This window comes from Helianthus annuus, chromosome 7 (assembly GCF_002127325.2).
Source record: "Helianthus annuus cultivar XRQ/B chromosome 7, HanXRQr2.0-SUNRISE, whole genome shotgun sequence".
Lineage (NCBI taxonomy): Eukaryota > Viridiplantae > Streptophyta > Magnoliopsida > Asterales > Asteraceae > Helianthus > Helianthus annuus.
Genome location: NC_035439.2, coordinates 138842292 through 138854144, shown reverse-complemented (window position 1 = coordinate 138854144; position 11853 = coordinate 138842292). Strand labels below are relative to the sequence as shown.

Genomic DNA, 11853 nt, shown 5'->3' with positions numbered 1-11853 from the left:
ATCCATAAAAATGACACCATAAGAAAAAGTTTCTAGCTCCGCCACTGAACATGATCATGCTTAAAATGAACCATAAGTTTAACAACACTTGGATTAAAATCATGAAATATAAGAACAATTAAGTTGAGCATGTGATCTAATTCTATTTCATTGGTCTTTAAACATATTTTATTTACAACATGCATGCATGCAAATACAGATCATAAACTCCATTTATGACTACCATGTTTGACTTTAATATAAAAACTGCTGTTTGATTTGGTAAATCCCAACAACAAGCAATGGATTACTGCTTCAGATCTCTCACCAGAATTTTAACTTCCACCATTTTTCTGGCCATCTTGCTTTCTTCATTCAGCTTCACTTACACAGGTTTGAATCTTGTTTACATTTGAGTTCTTGAAGTTTCTACTTGCCATATATAATCAATTTGATTTATGGGTTTTCCTTAATTCCATAGTTTTGATTAGGGTTTTCAAATCAGATAGATTAGATCTTGTTGATCAAAGATTATTTTCAATCATCAATTCAAGCCTTCCCTAATAGATAAGTAACTGGTTGCGCACGTGTCACAATTCTGTGAGCGTAAGAGTCTTTTTTTCCGCTTTTCTTATTTCACCTTTGCGTATGCTATTTTTAACTAAAAAAAGTAATACTAATAAAACATAAAAAAATATAACTCCTAAAATTTTTATTACCAACTAATTAATCTAACCTAGTTAGTATAATAAAGTGATAAACTGGTACTATGCAAATTTCTAAACTTTCACACCATGGAGATTGAACCCTGATCTCTCCTATCCTAAGTTCTATTTAAACTCACTAACACCACTGGGCTATTCCCAAGTGGATAATTGCTTTGTAGATAAAGATCAGTAGATCTTTATTGAAATAATATAATGCCATTATATTTTTAATTAACTTGATTAATTACTCCTTTATTAAAGTTTTGTATAATTCAGATCTCGTATTGATTCATGTGATGATCAGTTTGCCATTTTGTAAGTTATGTGCCTCCATATTTTGTTTGTGAATTTGCAGAAGCTTATTATGCACAAGACCCAGATGGAAACATTACAATCAAGTGGGATGTTATTAGTTGGACTCCTGACGGTTATGTGGTAAGATGTCCATTGTCTTACCAGTCATGTAGATTATTAAATATCACCAATAATTTGTAAAATAGAAAAAACTCAACGGTGTATCTGTACTTGCAATTATGAATTATCCATGTTGGGTCATACGTTTGACGTTAATATTCAATAACTAAATTATTATTTTAGTATAAGCTATTTGTATTTTTAGTATAATATAATAATATTATATTATATTTAAAATATATTGAAATAAGTCTAAGTTAGTTTAGCTTGAAGAATTTTTACAAATATTTTTTATTTTATTTTTTAAAAGTTAGTAAACTAGTTACAAATTATTTGAAGTAACAAGCTATTACAGTTATTAATAAAATTAGTAGAAATTACAGAATTTATTGGTTTTTTAATCAAACTGAAAGGTCCAGTTGGTTGTTTTGAGTTTTGACAGAATTTTGGGCTGAACCGCTAACCGTGCTTTTAAAAACAAAACCGAATTAGACTTAGATGGATTGGTTGGTACGGCTGGAACAGCCAGTTTTGACTATTTAGTTTGCGGGTTTGACAAGTTTTTTCTTATTGTTTTTGAAAGAATAGTTATTATACCATATATAAATAAGCAAACTTTTTGTGCATAATCACTTGTAACATGTGCTTTGAGAGTTTTTTTTAAAAAAAAAACTTGCTTTCTTAATTTTAACTCAAAGGTTTTTATCTTTTGTAATTTTAACCCTATATAATTTGTTTTTTTAACTTTAACCCAAACATTTCATTACTTTTAACCCAAATTTTTTACCTTTTCCAATTTTAACCCTACATAATTTGTTTTTTTAACTTTAACCCAAAACTTTTCATTATTTGCAATTTAACTTCACAACTTTTGTCACTTATACTTTTCATCTTTGTCAAATTTTCGGTTTACGTATAGTTCTTAATTTTTCGAGTTAATACGACGCAACGTACAAATGTGGTTTAATTTTTTTATGTTTTGTTTCAAATTTTGCAAGTTAATACGACGCAACGTACATGTGTGGTTCAACGTTTTACATCTATTTTTTCATGTTTGACAGGTTCGTCGCAACACGCAGACCCTAGGTCGAGTCAGTGTTGGTGGTCGATAACGGTTGTGTGACATTAGTACTATTTGACACCGTTTCACGCCCCGCCGCAACACGACGTGTGCTTTGGGGGTTTTCCAAAGAAAAAATCGTTATGCATATGGTTGTCGTAACCTTGGCTTTGGGGGTTTCAAAAAAAAATTGATTTTTTTTTACTTTTCACCAAAAGTATTTCATAAATTACTTTTAACCCAAAACTATTTGTTTTTTACTTTTAACCCAAAACTTTTTATTTTTTGCAATCTATCCTCACAACTTTTTTTAATTTCAACTTTGGTCCTTTACAATTTTCATTTTCTGCAAATTTTTCGCTTTATGCTTGGTTCTAAATTTTGTGACTTAACACATCGCAACGTGCGTCTTTGGTTTAACTTTTTTATGTTTCGTTCTAAATTTTGCGAGTTAACATGACGCAACATGCGTGTGTGGGTGAACGTTTTTACATCGTCTATTTTTTCCCCGTTTGACAGGTTTAACATAACGTACGGGTCCTAGATCGACTTAGTCATAACTAAATAATCCCCGCCGCATTGCGGCGGGTCTCAATTCTAGTTTTAAAATAATAAGGAATATTGGATTTTGATAATCCCAATTATTCATCATTGCCGTCAACAATCCTAACTTTAAAAATAACCAATGTCAGTCCCACTTATTAACATATTGGCCTCCAATGGATTCTGACTAACAGAACCCGTAACGCCGTTAGTCTTCTGTCACCGAAAAAACGTTTTTGGACAGAAAACTCATTTTTGGCCAAAAAAAACTTCATATTTTCGTCTCAAACCTCTTTGTAACCTTATTATGCGCATTTAGGAACATTTTTGTTAGTAAAAGCCCCAATTATTCAAGTCGCCGGAAAACTTCTTTTTGGCCAAAAAACTCAACATATTTGTCTCAAACCTCTTTGTAACCTTAGATCGGACCTTTAGAAACCTTTTTCTGGCCAAAAACGGTTTTCGGGCGACCGGAGACTAACAGCGTTAGGGTTCTTTTAGTCAGCGTTCATTGGTGGCCAATATGTCATTAGTTAGGACTGCTGGTGGTTATTTTTGAAACTGAGACTGTTGGGGGCCAACGACGAATACTTAGAATTATTAAAATCCAATATTCCAAATAATAAAGATGTTCATGAACATGATACACGTAACTTCATATTCCTTAGGTGTTGCATTGCTGTGCTCCAAGCATCAGTTCATGATGTTTGTAGCGGCCGGATAGATGTTCGCCATTGCTTATCATACATGATACAACCGTTTCGAGTCTTTCGTTCTACCAACTTTACCTCGTAAATCCTTACGTAGGAGAAATTTAGAAACACTCATAATCTGATTATTATGTTTTGTTAAGCAAACCCAAACATATTTTCTGCATTGTGCTTCGTTACATCTAACCTTTATTGTTACATAATCTCATATAACATATATTTTTTCGGTAGGCCTTTGTTACAATATACAACTTCCAGAAATACCGTTACATTTCACACCCTGGGTGGACCTTAAGTTGGAGTTGGGCCAAAAAAGAGGTTATATGGTACATGTTTGGTGCTCAAGCCACTGAGCAAGGAAACTGTTCAAGCTATACAAGTGCAACAGGAATACCACATTCCTGCAAGAAAACTCCAACTACTGTTGATTTGTTACCAGATGTCCCTTATAACCAGCAGGTTGCAAATTGTTGTAAAGGAGGTGTTATGAGTGTACGGGGCCTCGATCCTGAAAATTATATCAGCTCATTCCAGATTACTGTTGGTAACACTGGAACCACCAACTACACGATCAAGGTCCCTAGAAACTTCACGTTTCTTGATCCACACAATCCTGGCCACACCTGCGGGCCTGCTATCGTTGGTAAACAAACAAAGTTCATTACCTCGGATGGAAGAAGAGTCACTCAAGCTATTAGTAAGTATACTTAATTTCAACTCATAAACGTACTCCTACAAGATAAATGAGTATCACCCGCGTTCATATATGTCGGTCAAAGTGGTTACCATCCATTGTTAATTGGTGATACTGAACTGTTTTTATTTTTTCAGTGACATGGAATGTTACATGCACATATTCACAATTTCTGGTCGGGAAACCTCCTCCTGCTTGTTGTACATCTCCCGTTCGTTACATAAACGAGACATTTGTACCTTGTTATTCATGTACATGTGGATGCAAAAATAACGTTTCTCACCCAGAAAGTTGTGTGAAGTAAGTTCGTATTTTTCATAAAACAATTTGTGTCTATGTCTACAAACTATTACTTATGTTAAACTCATAATTGTAATCAAATATCGCTTTTTTCACACATGTTTTTGCAGAGACTCACCGTATTTTAATGGTGATAACTGTGTGATGCCTCCATCTATGCCTCCTTATTCTCCATATCAGAATCCCCTAAATGCGAGCACACGTTTAAGCTTCGCTTTTCTTACGTTGTTAACGATGAGTTTGTCTGTTTTCTTTGTTTTTGTTTATGTTTGAGCACCCATTGATGATTTTACGCATACAATTCATCTTTCATATGTTGGTTAATTCACCTGCTGGTCACATTATTGTTATTTTGAAATATTGGTCATTGATGTTGTTGAATATTACATAATATGGCAATGATTGACTTGTGATACCATGTTTGCAAACAACAAAGAGATGATCCGAACAGCCCTCAAAACGTCGAGTTCAAGTCTCCATTCTACATACACCCATCTGATTGCCCAGGTCAGCTTCACGTAACTGAACCACTTCACGACGGAAACTACGCCGAATGGGTAGATGAGATGAGCAATCCTGGCTAAAAACAAGATGGGAATCGTCGATGGGACAATCCCTACGCCTGAAGAAGGAACTGATAATTACGAATCATCGAGACGCTGCAACGCAATGATTAAAGGATGGCTGAGCACAGCCATGAACAAAGAGATCCGATGTAGCATTCGATACGCCAAAACCGCTAAACAGATCTGGTCTGACTTAGCAGAGAGATTCGGCACAGAATGTGCACCAAGGGCGTACGAGTTAAGACGTGTTCTTGCTCAAACACATCAAGACAACATGACGGTGTCCGCATACTACACAAAATTGAAGGGAATTTGGGAGGAAATTCACTTTGTTTCTCCTGATCCAAAGTGTACTTGTGCAGCAGCCAAACAACTTATTGAAAATAGGGAAAAGGAACACTTGTATGAATTCCTCATGGGACTCGATGAAGTTTTTAACACTATGAAGACACAAATATTAACCACAAAAGTGACAAAACCAACACCGAGCCTTGGAGTTGCGTATCATCTTGTATCAGAGGGTGAAAAGCGACGTGAAATTGCAACTACTACACGCCCAAATGCCAAACAAACTCGTTCCTTTAATGGTTTTTGTGATTCCTGTATGAGAGCCAAACAAACTCGTTCACCGTTATCAACCAGCTCAATAAAAATGTCTGATTGTACAAAACAGCCTCATCTAAAGGTGCACATTACTTCTTAACAATTGTTGATGATTATAGCATAGGAGTTTGGGTATTATTATACAATCTTAAAGGACAAAGTCGGTGGAAACCCGACTTTGTCTACATTCAAGCCCACATGCAATTGTCTTCTTTGATTCCAGCCAATTGCAAGGTTTCCCATTCGCTCAATTCCCATGTGTCGTCTTGATACCTACAAAACAAAAACATAAAAACAATATAAAGTACTATATTTTCTTCACAAATCGGTGCAATTAGAAGTTAAATAATTCGCAAATCGCAATAACCCTTTTTCATACAATACTTTGAGTAAAATACATTTTGGCCCCTTGCTTTTAGTTTTTTTTTTAAATTGCGTTTTGAGTCCATTTCAACATTTCCTATTTTCACCCATAGTTTGAGTAAAATACATTTTGTCCCCTTGCTTTTAGTTTTGTTAAATTGCGTTTTGAGTCTCTTTCCTTTAAGTTAAACTTCAATTTTTCACCCATACTTTGAGTAAAATACATTTTAGCCCTTTGCATTTAGTTTTGTTAAATTGTGTTTTGAGTCCATTTCCTTTCCAAGTTAAACTTCAATTACATTGCAATATTAGACCATTGAGGTTTAATCTCAAAATTTTATAATGTTTCAACTTTATCGTTGTACCGTATATCTGTATAGATTTAGCTTATTGCTTTTTTTAATTATTTTCGTTCACTAAATTTCTTTTTTAAAAAACAAAACGTTTGGATTCAACCATACATTGAGTTAAACTGAATACGTCAAGACATGCGCTTTCATATGGTTTGCTCAAGACATGAGTTTGGGTATTATCTGTTTGCAATGTGCCCACGACGCATCGCCCGCGGGTTGTATTATGAATATTAAAATTTATGTGTCGGTATAAATTCGAGTTGGTATACGTTTCGATGTAAACTTTTTTGGGGAACAAGTCAGGTCAAATATATTTTGTTTTTTGATTGTTTTATGTACGTTTCCAATTCTACGTTTCGCCCCTACCGCAACACGCTAAGAGTATAATTTTTTCCGTTGATATGAATATCACTTTTTATTACACGTGTTATTTTTCCCTTGATACACATTTTATGCTTTTTTGTACGTTTCCTATGTATGAGTCGGGTCACATATAAATACGATATACTTTACATTTTTATCCAGCTACAATGCTATTGAGTTAAATTGGATTCGTCAAAATGTGTGTTTTCACATGTTTAACGCATTACATAACGCTTCGACTAATCTATTCGATGTTTGCAATGTACTCGCGCTGCAACGCACGCGGGTTTCCCACCGGCTTTGCCTCCCTGCCCCCGTACTTTCACGATTATGCAATTTTAGCCCCTTGACTTTGGTATCTTCAAAGTTTCATAAAATGACAAATTTAGTCCTTAAACCTTCTACTTTGGATTTCCAAAAAACCACAACCCCATCTTTCAAACTTTGCCAGCACCAACCGTCTATTTTGGTTTTCCACCATCACCCCTTAGCTCTTACACAGTTACGCCACCAACCCTCTTCTTTTACATTTCCACCAACACCCCTTAACTCTTACACATCCGACACCACTTCTATACTTTTACACGTTGTCTTTTTTAGACTTTGTTTTTTACCCCTTGCACTATTACTCCATTTTACACCCGCCAAACTTTAAAAAAAAAACTGCAATTGTAACCCCTAGACTACAACTCCTACTTTTGCAAATGCCAATACATTGTGTTTTTCGAAATGTCTTTGGCATTGTGTTGTACGCTTTGTGTCTTCCTTTGTGATTTACACTTTTTTTAATTGTCTTTTACGCACTGCGTTTTACGAATCGTGTTTTGTCTTACTATATGTCTCCACCCGCCGCGCGCCGCCGCAACGCACGGCGGGCAAAAATCCTAGTTTCTTATGAAATACAAGTCTAAGGTAGCTCATTTTCTAATCACCTTTTATAACATGGTCAAGACAAAATATGGGAAAATCTTAAAAAGGATTAGAGCTGATAACGGCCTGAATTCCAATCTAATTGTTGGGTTTTAAGCAATAATCACCCAAAAGAACAAACTCACGAAGATGAAACTTTGTTGCTTCAAAACCCACACTTTCATTCATTGCAAAAGTTTACATTAAATAGACTCAAGACCATGCATACTCTCCAGTCCGAAACATGCGGCGCTATGGGGTGGGTTTTGGTTGCTGGTGTGATGATCTTCGCGGCGTGAAGGAGGAGATGTTGCTGCCATTTTTATTTTCATTCAATAAAAATAAAATAATTAATAGAAAAGGTAATGATGGGTAGGGTCTTTATGACTATGCGCTCTAGTGATATAATGCCCCAAAAAGCCCCTGAGTGACATGGCGTGCCACGTTTCGTATAACGCCCCCAAAGGAACTTTATGACTACACATGGCCTAGGATCAGACCCTTTAATAGTGGTGTTAAAATAGACCAGTTATTGTAAGTTATGGCGCTTCAAGGTGTTCGAGTTCGAATCCTGTTGGTTGGTTTTACTTTTCCCTTTCCATTTTAATTTTTTTTATCCTTCTTGTTTACCTTTATTATTTACCGGCTATGAGGATATGAATCATATGATAACGAACTCAAAACAATAACGACCGAATTTTCTACGCTCCCCCCACCCCTCTTTCTTTTATCTTTTCTTTTCATTTTGTATTTTCTTTGTTGTTCTTTTCTTTCTGTATCTTCCTTTTTTTGTTTTTTGTTTTTTGTTTTTAGCTTTATTTATAAATTGTTTAAGAGATAATAAAATAAATAGAAATTAATATATACCATTAATAAGTTATGAATATAAAATATATTTTAACGCATAAATTTTAAATACAATGCTCAATATATACAAGCATATAAAATTGAGTCTTAAACTAAGTGTCTAAGTGAAACTTTTTCTTCGTTAGGTTTCGATATTCAGAGCCGAGCCGCTACGCAACAGACCAAACACATGTGCATATCATTTTGGTTCATATTATGATTTTATTTAGGTTGTCATGATGTGCGATACGTACCATATTCCAAACGCGTCCCGACACAACATGCTGGTTTAATAGCATGATTACTGATTAGGATTACTGTCGTCCATTAAGCAGCTTAATTTAAGCTGTTCTGGAACAAGCATATAAAATATGTTATGGAAATGGCCAAATTTCACCAAACGAACGCCCTTCTATTATTTAATAATGAATGGGTCATTGGGTTGACCTTTTCTTTGACTAACAGCCAAATCACTGCTTTGTTATTATTGTGTTAAATAGAGAAGGCCTCTCTTTTTCTCTTCACACTAGCTTAACAAAACTGTCTTCAATGGATTACTGCTTAACATCTCTCACCAAAATTTCAATTTCCACCATTTTTGTTGCCATCTTGCTTTCTTCATTCAGCTTCACTCTCACAGGTTTGAATCTTGTTTACATTTAAGTTCTTGAAGTTTCTAATAAAAAAGATTAGATATTTGTTGATCAAGATATCAATGATCAAATCAAGTTAGTATAACAAAATGATACTATGCAAAAATTGCTTTGTATATTTTAATTTTCTTGAAAGGAAAATTGGTTTTTAATAAACCAACCTTTGTCCCGTTGGTAAATAATAATCTTACCTACGTAATTGGTATACAATAATCCTACCTATCAACATGTTGGTACTCAATGAACTTCCGTTAATTTTTTTTAACTGAAGTTAATTTTTAAGTTTTATTTATTACACAAAAAGTCCCTGTAGTTGTAATTTACTAGTTTTAACTATTTTATAAAACAAAAAAACCTCAAGGGACTGTAATTTACTAGTTTTTAAATAGTTAAAACTAGTAAATTACAACTACAGGGACTGTTTGTGTAATAAATAAAACTTAAAAACTAACTTCAGTTAAAAAAAATTAACCGAAGTTCATTGAGTACCAACATGTTGATAGGTAGAATTATTGTATACCAATTACGTAGGTAAGATTATTATTTACCAACGGGACAAAGATTGGTTTATTAAAAACCAATTTTCCTTCTTGAAATAAGTGAAGAATAATAAGCTTTACTCAAGATAAATGATTGTTTGTTAATTAGCAGAAGCCTACGATGCACAAGACCCAAATGGAAACATCACAATCAAGTGGGATGTTATGAATTGGACCCCTGATGGTTATGTTGTAAGTGTCAAATAATAATGTTTTTTTAGGTTTAAAGAATGTTTGGGATTGCTTATTCCACTTATTAAGTTGTTTCATATAAACTGCATTTTTATAATTTTATCGGTAGGCCGTTGTTACAATATACAACTTCGAGCAATACCGCTACATTTCACCTCCTGGGTGGACCTTAGGTTGGACCTGGGCCAAGAAAGAGGTAATATGGTCCATGTTGGGCGGTCAAGCCACCGAGCAAGGAGACTGTTCAGTATTTAAAGGTGCAGTACCACACTCCTGCAAGAAAACTCCAACCGTCGTAGATTTGTTACCAGGGGCCCCTTACAATCAGCAGATTGCGAATTGTTGTAAAGGAGGTGTTCTTAGCGTACGGGGCCTAGATCCCAACAACTATATCAGCTCATTCCAGCTTAGTGTTGGCATAGCCGGAACCACCAACAAAACGGTCAAGTTACCTAAAAACTTCACCTTGCTTGCACCCGGACCTGGCTACACCTGTGGACCCGCTATTGTTGGTAAACCAACAAAGTTCATTACTCCAGATGGAAGAAGAGTAACTCAAGCAATGAGTAAGTTTACTTAAATTATAATCATAAACTTAACTATTAAACTATTCAACTCATAAACTCTTGTTTTTGCAGTGACATGGAATGTTATATGTACATATTCGCTACGTTTGGCTGGAAAACCCCCTTCTTGTTGTTCATCTCTCAAATCTTTCTACAACGGGACAATTGTTCCCTGCAATACATGTACATGTGGATGTCGTAACAATGCTTAGAAGTTGAGTAAAGTAAGTTATTATTATTATTAAACAATTTGTGTATTCGTCTAAAATGTAATTACTTATGTTTAATTCTTTTATTGCAATCGAATAACGTTTTTTTCTTACAATTGTTTTCGCAGAAGCTCACCATATGTTGATGGTGATACTTGTTGGAGAATAATTCAAATCATGTGGCCATTGATATCCTGGCTGTTTAATTGCAGTTGAAGTAATCTTAATAATGTTGTTTTAGTCTATTTCATTACCTTTTGTAATCGTATTCGATATTTAAACTTTACTGAGTGATGAATAAACTTAACTTATTCTAGCATTCTAACAAGTGTGACAGTGTGTGTAAACCCTGATCCAAAATTGTGGTATTAGAGCTTACTGTTTTGCAAGTGTGAGATTATATTGTATCTGCATGTTAGAGTATTAATATTAGTAAGGTTAGTTAGGGGTAATAGCTTGTTAATTTTATATATATATGGTGCGCCACTGCGCCTCCCTTTGGTAATCTTTGAGATAGTGAATACATTTTCCATTTTTGACTCTTGAGTCAATTTACTGCAAATCATTTAGTGAAATGGCAAGTAATGGATCAAGTATGGCGTAAGCCGCTCTTCCAATTATCAAAGGTGAGGAATACGAATTTTGGAGTATCTGGGTGAAGACTATGCTACTATCTCAAGATCTTTGGGACTTTGTGACAACATGATGTAATGAAAATGATGTTGATCTTGTGTAGTGAGGGCCGGCTCAACCATTTTGGTGGCCTAAAGCGAATTAAAAACTCGAGGCCTCTTTTCAAAAAAAAAACAAAAAAAAAAACACTATTTGAGAAAAACGCTCCTTTACCCGGGCTTGGAACCGGCAAAATAAACTTAAAGGTTTATTATTGGCAAAGTTAATTTAATTTTTTTTTGTATTTTTATATATTTTTTATATGTATAAAGATAAGTTTAGCCCAACCCAAATATCATATATAATTTTTTTTAAGTTGGAGGCTTAAAGCCCAAGCCTCAAAATACTTGGACTTGGGCCGACCCTGTGTGTAGTGGAAGGACTACATGAAGAAAGATGCCCAAACACAACCGGCTCTTATCTAGCAAGAAGTCCATGATGAGGTATACTCTTGTATTGCAACAGTGACTATAACTCGCCCGGTCGTCGGTAATTTCCTTTTCCCTCTAAGTGATTGATTTAAACTTGGCTTTGATACCATTATTTGCCCTAATCGAATCAAGAACGACATTCAATCATCAAATTAACACAATGATCGCATGGAAGTAAACA

The 11853-nt window shown here is 34.7% G+C and overlaps 3 protein-coding genes across 3 annotated transcripts; all 3 read left to right on the top strand.

The window, feature by feature from the left end:
- The first annotated feature begins 281 nt into the window (after positions 1-281).
- LOC110868763 (protein COBRA) lies at positions 282-4793 on the top strand. The gene is made up of 5 exons (XM_022118018.2): positions 282-372; positions 1042-1121; positions 3645-4110; positions 4245-4407; positions 4518-4793. Exons 1-5 carry the CDS (start codon positions 282-284, stop codon positions 4678-4680), a joined length of 963 nt encoding a protein of 320 aa, XP_021973710.1. The 3' UTR covers positions 4681-4793.
- A 205-nt stretch (positions 4794-4998) lies between these two features.
- On the top strand, positions 4999-5676 carry LOC110867007. Its single transcript, XM_022116156.1, has one exon. The coding sequence runs from the start codon at positions 4999-5001 to the stop codon at positions 5674-5676; it is 678 nt and encodes a 225-aa protein (XP_021971848.1).
- Positions 5677-8948: 3272 nt separating this feature from the next.
- Positions 8949-10897, top strand: LOC110868762 (protein COBRA). The gene is made up of 5 exons (XM_022118017.2): positions 8949-9050; positions 9715-9794; positions 9904-10360; positions 10433-10584; positions 10698-10897. The coding sequence occupies exons 1-4, from the start codon at positions 8960-8962 to the stop codon at positions 10570-10572; spliced, it is 768 nt and encodes a 255-aa protein (XP_021973709.1). The 5' UTR covers positions 8949-8959; the 3' UTR covers positions 10573-10584; positions 10698-10897.
- Positions 10898-11853: the final 956 nt, after the last annotated feature.